Source organism: Lasioglossum baleicum, chromosome 6 (assembly GCF_051020765.1).
Source record: "Lasioglossum baleicum chromosome 6, iyLasBale1, whole genome shotgun sequence".
Classification (NCBI taxonomy): Eukaryota; Metazoa; Arthropoda; class Insecta; order Hymenoptera; family Halictidae; genus Lasioglossum; species Lasioglossum baleicum.
This window is the reverse complement of record NC_134934.1, coordinates 15,883,680-15,893,618: the sequence shown is the minus strand read 5'-3', so window position 1 is coordinate 15,893,618 and position 9,939 is coordinate 15,883,680. Positions and strand designations below refer to the sequence as shown.

The 9,939-nt window shown below is 39.3% G+C and overlaps 2 protein-coding genes across 2 annotated transcripts; both read right to left on the bottom strand.

The window, feature by feature from the left end:
* Positions 1–3,050: 3,050 nt before the first annotated feature.
* LOC143209565 (uncharacterized) lies at positions 3,051–7,378 on the bottom strand. The gene is made up of 4 exons (XM_076425360.1): positions 7,260–7,378; positions 6,938–7,181; positions 4,737–5,861; positions 3,051–4,653 (listed from the first exon to the last, which is right to left on the bottom strand). Exons 1-4 carry the CDS (start codon positions 7,272–7,274, stop codon positions 4,244–4,246), a joined length of 1,794 nt encoding a protein of 597 aa, XP_076281475.1. The 5' UTR covers positions 7,275–7,378; the 3' UTR covers positions 3,051–4,243.
* Positions 7,379–7,520: 142 nt separating this feature from the next.
* Positions 7,521–9,527, bottom strand: Trm7-32 (tRNA methyltransferase 7-32). Its single transcript, XM_076425362.1, has 5 exons — positions 9,122–9,527; positions 8,970–9,039; positions 8,458–8,657; positions 7,979–8,373; positions 7,521–7,883 (listed from the first exon to the last, which is right to left on the bottom strand). Exons 1-5 carry the CDS (start codon positions 9,240–9,242, stop codon positions 7,599–7,601), a joined length of 1,071 nt encoding a protein of 356 aa, XP_076281477.1. The 5' UTR covers positions 9,243–9,527; the 3' UTR covers positions 7,521–7,598.
* Between the last annotated feature and the right edge of the window lie 412 nt (positions 9,528–9,939).

The window sequence follows — 9,939 nt, the reverse complement described above, 5'->3', positions numbered from 1 at the left end:
TTTCAAGGCGCGTATCTGTTACAGGGGGCAACTATTGTTAACGCGGGCCAGCGTATTTCTGGCGTCGCGACGCGATAACCCCTCGGGGGTTCTCATTTCAGCGTTTTACCGCGACGATCGGTAAAAATCGCAACCTTCATATTGAGACACTCCTGTAAGGGTAGTTTTGTAAGGACAGTTTCTGTTTGTAATTATTAGATTGCGGATTTTTGTGCAAAGTAAAAACTGTCTGCATCATTTCCAAGATGCAGCAGTCATTTAAAAGTTCCCTTCTTTTCTTTCAGATGCATGAAATTCGGTATCTAGTAATTAATAATGTATAATTAACAGAGCTCGTAAATCCGGCAAAGAATTATCGTCGACGCGATCAAGAACCGACAAACCGATTATCCGTTTCCTATTTTTCTTTCGCGCCGGAAACGTAAAAGAACCTGGTGTTTTTCCAATCTTATTATAGGGTACTGAGCCAGATATGCATACGGAATGCTGTTTTTATGAATTCTCCATTCTCCGCGTTAGCAAATAGAACCAGATTCGCAGATTATTATGCACCATATCGTTGGGGGAGGGAGTCTCTCGCCGATAATCCGCGGTATAGTTAACGTCAATTTGTTTACAAGTTAACGTTGAATGCAAATGCTAGTCATTTTACGACTGGCTGTTACTTATTGTTACCGGAGCTAGTCAATAAGAGGTAGACAGAGATAATTAAGTCTTCGTACAAACCGAGCGATGTTTGATGATGATTTGAGTCATTTAGTTGCAGAACGAATTACTTTGCATAACAAAGTCTCGTCGACGATTGGAGCTAGGATTTACGCCACACACAGTTCTACGTACTTAGCAAACCAATTATTCTAACTTCTCAAAAATGTTCAAATAGTATGGTCCAATATTAAAAAGTTATCGTCTTTTTAAAAGTGTCCGAACATTAGTGGGAGTCACTGTAATTAAATACAGCAAGCTATTGCGTTGACTAATTATCTTATATTCGATTTTTGCTGCATGATGACACCAGACCTTGCGCATCAAGGCTGACTAGAAAACTTTGTGAAACGGAACACGAATTAGCTCGGGAACCCCTATTCCCTGGATCATTCGTCAACAGGTTGTAATCTCCGCGAGCATTCCGATCATTTCACGAAACACAGAAAAAAGACCGTTCGTAATCAGAAGTTCCCGCGGACTAACGAGATCCGAGGTGAACTAGGCTAGTGGAACACTCTGAGAACTCTGTGAAACCGCGCGTCAAACGACTCGCACACGATCGGCAAAAAAAAAAGAACGACATTCCATAGCACGTCGAATTATCAAATAGCAATTAGAATAATAGAGCGACGGTTCAGAGCCGGATTCAAGTGCGGAGACGCGTCAGCCGTGATAACGAACCTCGATAAAGAGGAAAAAAAGTTATTAAAATAGTTGTTCCTCCTACTGAAATTATTTACATTCCTGTAGATCCCGAGTTATCGCATTCGCTGAATACCAAAGGTCTTCGTGAACCGACGATCAAATAGGTTCATTAGAAAATGTACGGCGAGACGCGGCTGATGTTTTGTTAAATATGTGTATCGATGTTGCATCATGGCCGCGCGTCGAACGACGGATCTCGAGGAGCTAAAAAACGGCCACGCCTCGTTTGAAATTCACGGACCGTGGGCTCATTAGAAAACCCTGTTTCCTTTATTGCAAGGATCCTCGTGCATTATGCAAAGAACTCTGCCCGCGTGCCCCCCTCACCCCCCGCAACTTTATCCGCCGCACATCTGCATGTTATCGGGCCGGAAAACGTTTTGTCGGGCGTACGAACAACGCGTCTACACTGCGGCGCATAACTATAGCGGCTGTTTTGACATTTAAATCCCACGTTTGAACATTTTCATAAAGTGCATAGTTTCGCAGTTATTGGAGAACACCTGTTTCTTAGATCGTGCAGTTCTACTATTTTTCGTGACCGCGCCGAACGTAGAGAACGAGAGCGCGTGCGAACACAGTGTGCATCGTGACGATCGCATCGCGACCGTCACAATGACGAAGATGCTGATCGGCACTTCCCTTATCTAATTTTTTCTTTTGAAACGTGTGCAACACGTCCAACAACAAGCGAGAACGTTGATCGTCGATCTATCCAGAAAAATCGTCGGAAAATAAATTTTGCAACACAAGTTGCGCGCAACAAGTTTCTAAAATAATATTTGTACATGCTTTTGAATTCTTCCAATGTGTTTACAGGAATGTAATTCAACTACTCATATTTGTTATGAACGCATGAAAACCGCAGTCTGATCATATCACAGTCAAGAAAATGATTTACAATGGGCATTCGTGAAGTATCGTGACGGTCTACGTAAAAATATTTTATAATCATCATTCCGAAGCTAATTTATGAAAAATCTGCTTGCCGGGAGAATCTATTATTAACGGATTCAGAGTTGCAGAGTTAATGCTAGCATTCGTTACGGTGTCATATATTTGAGTACTCTGTATGCTAAGAATGCACCACGTCAACGCTTCTCAACCTGTAACGATCTATTCGATGAAAAATAAGAATCTGATACTCCCACGTATAGTCCGTAAAACTCGGGTTGAAGCTACTTAACGTTGTTCTTCTTTCAAAGATAAGAAATCGGTTACGACGTGAACATTCCAAAACAGACGTAATCCACGAGGAAGCAGCGGAAACTCTAAACGGATGTAAATTCCTAGAAATGTTGATAATGATCAATAGAATCGTTGGGAACGATACGTATGTATTCTCGGAACATGTACTTCGATAAAGATTATATTAATTCGTGATGGAAATAAACATTTTCATTCGTTTTGAAACGGATCGTATAGATTTTGTACGTGTATATATAAGATATCCGATCCACGACCCCGGAATCACATTGGAATCGTAGATATTTCCGGCAAACAGGGAATTACGCAAGATCATCGCCAACGAGCGATTTAAGCGGCTATAAATCTACGTTCTTTGTCTCGCAGGAAACATTTACAGAGCAGTGATTAAATAGTAATGACTAGACTGCGGATTGTCATTTAGATTTTGTTCAAAATACTGGGAAGCGGAAATATTAGAAGATATCGATGTATGTAATTCTGAACTTTTTTAAATTGTTGGAGAAAGCATTTTTATTTTACATAATGATCCGCAATCTGGTAAAGACCTCAGTCGAAACAAGTATAAGTACAAAGTATTCGTACACCTTTTAAAAACGAATAATTATTTTTTAATTGTTGTCGGTCGTAATTTACTGTAATTTGCTGTAACTATAAACAATGTAGCAATGTGCAACGTAAATGATTTCTAATTAATAATTCATCGATCACATGACTGTACCATTTCTTTTTTATAGAATCTTATTTACGAAGGCTACAGTTTCGTAAACGGTTTCACGATGGCAATAACATTTCATTAGGTAACAGTAATACAGCATTTCTCATTATCGATAATTGCGGTTACATGTATGATATACAAAGTAAAGGGAACGTTAGGCCAGTTACGTACAACAGATAGAATTTTCTAATTGAAAAATAATAGCTTGGAGATTAATGAGGCTTATACAGGACACGGAATAAAAGAACGTTTTTCTTCTTTTAATTATCTTATTAAACTGAAACTACTACACTGATGTCCTTAAATCTCCCTATACATATGAGGGGACGTCTTAAGTACTACAGTATTTAATTATTAAAATACAAAACTTTAGGAAACAACGATTGTCCCCGTTTCTCCGCGTATTTGGCAGTGGCGCGCACCCAGGATACAATCTTGGGGGGGCGAGTTGAACCAGCCCTCGGTTTTGCGTGATGACCTCTTTTTTTTAGCGAACATATCTGTCGAGAGCTATTCCGCGATTTTATTTTTGGAAGCTAAACATTTTTTCTTGGGTGGGGGACTTGGCCCCCTGGCCCCCCCCTGGGTGCGCCACTGGTATTTGGTATTGTACATATTTACAAACACGTTATATTTTCTTGAAATCCTGCGTAGTAGTGCCGCGCGCATAATATTCATGATCTATATTAACAATTTAGCTACATAAACGTATATAAAAAACTTTAAAAATGCCAACAACGTCCAACAGTTTTCTATTCTAGGTTCTGACTGAATTAAAATAACTCGATTATCGATCCCGTCTTCAATTCAAAACTGGAGACCGGAGGGTTTCATCGAATAAAGAGATTAAAGCTATACATATATGAGTACATAAAAAAATATCTAGAAATTAATTTCAATCTAGTGTCAATCAGTCTGAGTAGATTGGTGTGCTCTATTAGGAAGAGGGAGAATCGTGTCGCCGACAGATAACGCTCCTTGATGGAAAACTTGAGTTTCCGAGGACACTCCTCTAGGAGAAGTAAGTTGATTATTTCGCATCCTGGCAATCGGTTCCCGACCCTTGATCCTAGTCCACCCGCGATGGCGTTTCCGAAGTGGACTCATAGACTCGAATTGTGGCATTTCTAAACTGAGTTGTCTCTGCGACGAGGGCGAGTTATCTAGAGTATCTCTGGAACGTTTTCCGGGTCTCTGCATAAGCGAGGAAGCATACTGTGACAGCGGAATGAACGTGGTCGACGTAGAGGGTCTTGCAACGATGTCTTCCCTCTGGGAAACTTCTTCTCTCTCGATACTGCCGGACATCGTCATACCTGCGCGCAGAGAACGCAAAATTATATCGAAAGAATTCCTCTGGAAATTTCTAAACAATAATATTTAATAATTCTGTACCCACCAGAAATGCTTTTTACCACAGACTTCACAGCGTTAGCTACCGTGGAGAAGAGTCCACCGGAACTGCTGCTGCCACCGCTGCTGTTCGACGAGCTTGAGTCTCTTCGGACAGCGTTGATCATTTGGGTCGAGGAAGAATAGCATTCGTGACTCGAAACACTGCAACGTCTATCGACAGCCTTCGATAAACAGCTGCAGCTGGAGCAGCTGTGGCTGCTCTTCAACATATTATTGGTACTCGATGTGATGCTGTCGAACTTCTTCAAGCTAGAGCTTATAAGGTCGCCTGTGGAAAGGTTTGATCCACTCTCCATGACCATCATCATCACGAACCTCGTCAAACTGGAAGATTGATTAACTTCCACGCTAGATTTATTCGGGCTGCATTTGTCTTTCTCTATATTTTCTGCGTTCTCGTAAATCTGTATCCGTGAATTCTCCAGGGATTCTTTCGCGTTGGGCATAGTGTCGCAAGCCTCGAAGAACTCTTCGTTCTCCGTGGCGTTGTAGTTTTTGGGCGCATCAGACTCCGCAGCAGAATCGTGTTGATCAGAGAATCGAACTCTCTTCAGGGAATCCGATCGTCTACGGAAATTCTGGACGCATATGTCTTTGGAGTCGGATAGCACTTCATCTTCGACACAGGTCAGTTCCATGTTATCCATTTCGTTGTTGACGCTGGTATCTTGTTCTTCTTGCTCCTTCATGATCCCCAGCTGTCTGGAATTGCTTCTAGGAAGACTGTCCGCGTTTCCACGATTCGAACACGCAGAACGGAACGGCGTTTCCTTCTGTGAAACGGAAGAAGGGAAGCTCACGTAGTGGCTTATTGATCCACTGTCCCGGAAGTCGCTGTGGATTTCGCTAGGTAATGACGGCGAGTTGGTCTTCGGCGTTTTCAATGAGAAGTTCGGGACTGTTGGAGTCTTCAAATCTAGATTGCTCTTCTGACTGACCACCATCGGGGTGCTGGTATTCCTCTGGAGCTCCGGGGGCGAAGTCAAGGAAACGAAGTTGTGGTTGTAGACATTTTCGTTCGCGTCTAGTGATGGCGACCTTCCCAGGACGAGCTGTTGGTCGGAAATACGCGAATTGCCATGACGAGACTTCCACCACCTGCAGGTGCCTTTATTATTGGTACACAAATCAGAAAAATATGATAATCCTGATGAAGTATTTTAAATGATGAATCAATGTGGAACTCTACTTCTGAGAAATGCAACAGATCAATCAATTAAACTATCTACACTCCTCAAAAGAATTAAGGGATCACTTCTGCGAACCCGAAAAATTGCTCCCACTTTACGTGATTTTCAGAAACACCTGGTATATCGAAATGTTAATGAAATCGAAAAAACAAAAGGAGTGCCTTAAAGAGAAAGAAACGCTCTTTCTATTGCTTTTTGCACAAGATTCTACGATAATTTTTTCGCTTTCTAGAGACAGTTAAAGTTAAATGCCCATATTTACATCAATGTTCAACAACTCGAATAAAAAAAATCGCACAATGTTAAACAACCACACAGTTTATACACATGACAGATAGCCCTTCCAAATGATATTAACGCGATTTATCAAAAAAATTTGTTGCTCCCCGTGCGATGTTCCAAAGTTGCACAAAATTTTTGTTAACCGTCAATGTTGTCTTCATGTCGCTATAACTTTGTAAAAAACCAACATAGCAACAATTTGAAACAAAGCATCTGAAACTAGAGGTTTCAGGCTTTCAAACCATTGTAAAGTGGGACCAATTTTTCGGGTTCGCACAAGTGATTCCTTAATTCTTTCGAGGAGTATATCTATATGTACGATAATTTCCAGTTCCTCTGTCCTCTATGTATAACGATAAAAAAATCTCGAAACACAGAAGACTGAAATTTGATACACAGGTAGCCGTTAGCCCAAAGGGATACACCAATATGTTTTTATCCCGGAGATCCTTCAGGATTAAATGCTAAAATTAAATTACCTATTTCTCTGTCCTCCGCAAAGGTAAAAAAATCTCGAAACACGGAAGACGTAAAAAATTTGGTACACAGGTAGCCGTTAGCCCAAAGGGGTGCACGAATATGTTTTTATCCCGAAAATCCTACAGGGTTAAGTGCTAAAAATAAGTTAGTGTCATGCCTCCAGATAATTCTGGCTTATTAGCCAACCGTTGATTTTTCAATTGGAATTATGCTAGTATGAAAAAAAAATTACCAAACGACTGCAAATCGTTTAACGTTTTAAAGAGGTCCCCGCAAAGAGTACAATGCAGAGGCAGATGATCGGTCGCTATGTGACATAACAGCGATTTATCTTCGAGCAATTGTAACGGAAACTTCTGGATCGTACACAATGGACATTTCAACTGCAGGTCCGAATGTTTCTTCTTCTCGTGTCGTTCCCGGCACTGGGCACAACAGAATAATTTCTTGCACACGCAACAAGTCCGACTCGGCTGCTGAACATGTAATTTTCACTACATTACAGTTCTTGTACGTACGAAATTTTAATATATCATAATTCTTTCGATAAATACCTCGGCTAATGTCATGTTCCGACTAGGTCATCACGACTGAGACGATTCAATGTTTACTGTTTCATATTAGGCGACGCGCTGTACACACCGACGTGCACATCTACTAACAACAATAGAAGAAATCGATTCCAGCAGGAGGCAGAATTTGAAATCGATTTATATATCGAATAAACGAAACTAAAAATTATGAATGCCCTAATCAAATTATTCGTTATGTATTTGTAAAAGGAGAGGTGTGTAAAATAATGGCCAGAAATCTGAAAATAGTAATGTATTTCCAAAAAAAAACAATGACATTTTTCATTTTATTTTTATACACGTTATAATATAAAATATCTTTCATTCAGTATTCTCAGTTTTACTATCCGATAATGAGACAGACGCCAGTTCATCAGTTTTTTCGTTAACTGGCTGTACTACTTTTTCATTGGTTGCTTTGCGTTTCTGCTTCGCTAACTTCTTAAAATCTGAAAGAGACATCGAGTCTATATTCTCTATTACAACACTAACATCAGGCTTCCTGAAATCAGTGTCTCTGTTTTCTAATAACGATAAGGCTTGTTCGTATGGTGGCGCGATTGGCATCTGTACTGGCTCAAGGTACTCGTACTCCTTCCCTCCATACTGGAATGAGTTACATATGCATTTACAAAACTTGTATAAACATTACAACATTACAACATTGTATATATATATATATATATATATAGATATCTTACATCTAGAGGATAGCAGGTGTCGGAATCCGGCTGATTAAGATCACCGCAAACGATAAACGGTACAACAACCCTATTGACCCCTGTCAGCTCATTAAAATCACATGGTTTGTGAGTCAAAAGAGGATTTAGCATATGAGGTGTATAACCCTCGGGGGGTGAATAATCTTTGCACACTACGAAAGCTTCTATGCTCGAGTTCCGCGAACTGCTAGGTTTCGTACAGTAAACATATGGGAAAAATATTTTCAACTGAGAGTAAAGTAACGAAACATCTTTTGCTCTAAATATTTTTGCCACAAATGTGCCTCCTTTTCGGAGTATATGAGATGTAATATTTAAAGCAGCTAGCAGCAGTTGCGATTGAATGTAAATGTCCATGTCATGAAGGCCTGTAACTATAGTTGATTATTAAAATAGTTTAGTCTTTGCTAGTCCATTTATAAATTTACTGTTCTCTAGGTATTGGTGTTATAAATTACCATCGGGTGCTCCATCGCACACTACCAAATCAGCCTGTTCATTGTCAAAATGTGCAATGATTTGCTCTGCTGTATTAGTATTTGTAATATCGCCTTGAATTTGTATAACTCCCTCCAGGGGAGCCATCGCTTGTAAGTCGACGGCAACGATTTTTGGAATTTTCGCATCTCCATTTTCCAAAGCTTTCTTATAATTCTCACTGTGCATATTCAGAAATATATTAAGTATCAATTACTAAAGTATGTCAATTGCTACTACATGAAGAATCAAGTAAAATTTGCAGTATTCAGAAATTCTTGAATCTTATAATTAGACTGCAGATCTTTATGGATTTATGACAATACTATGAAAATGTTTAGAGAATTTAAAACTTGTACCGTATTACTTCCAGCTCAATAAAATTATTGGAGAAAGAAATAAACATCTATCTAGCTCCTATGTCTTGCTATTAATGTAGACAATTTGTATTTTGCATAAAGATCCGCAGGCTACTTACTTATAATACACTCACTTTAATCTACGTGATAACACCTGACTCCAACTGCCAGGTGCTGCACACAAGTCTACTGCTTTGTTCACTCCTACAAAAAGAAATAAAATTAGAAAATCATTGAATTTAAATTTATAAATATGTACTGGATCGTTATTCCTAAAAATACAAACCATCCAATATTTGGCATTCGTTGTCTATTTGGAGTAATTTAAATGCACTTCTTGCTCTCCAACCCTCTTCTTTCGCTCGACGATAATATATATCCCGTTTATCTTTTGACGTTTTCCCCATTGTCACTTATATTGCGTGTGCATACTATTTATTTATTTATTTATAAAATTTGTAGGTTAATTCGAATAAACACGGTGCACACTAGTGGAGAACTATCGATATCGAGGACATCGAGGTACTATTGGGTACTATCGATGGTTATCGATAGGCACGCGATAATCACGATATTGACAGGTGACATATTCAATGAAATTGTTATTCACGGGCTGTTCACGGGCTAAAAAAATTGGTGGATGTATACTGGAGAATCCTCTGTGTCTCTGTATTGCACAATAAAGATAATTTATTCATGCAAAATGAAAAATATTTAATATTCATTACAGCAGCAAATGATTCGTACCGTTTTTCCCATAAGACGCAATGTTAATTCCGGCATGAATTATAAACGTCCGTACAGCGCCATTTCATGCAGCGGCAAAACGCTCAAACTGTTAGCCAAATGTTACCGACAGAGAAGTATGTGACAACGCCATCTAGCGGTGGATTTCTAACTAAATTTGGTAAAAAATCTCGCAAAGCGGCACGAATCATTTGCTGCCGGAATGAATATCCAATACTCTTGATTTTTCATGAATAAATGTAAATATAATGTGTCAAGGAAAGAATAATAACCAATTAATTTCTGGCAGAATTTACTGAAAATTATTACGGTTAGAAATTATTTACAGATATTTATGCAAGCTCCACAAATGTTGTA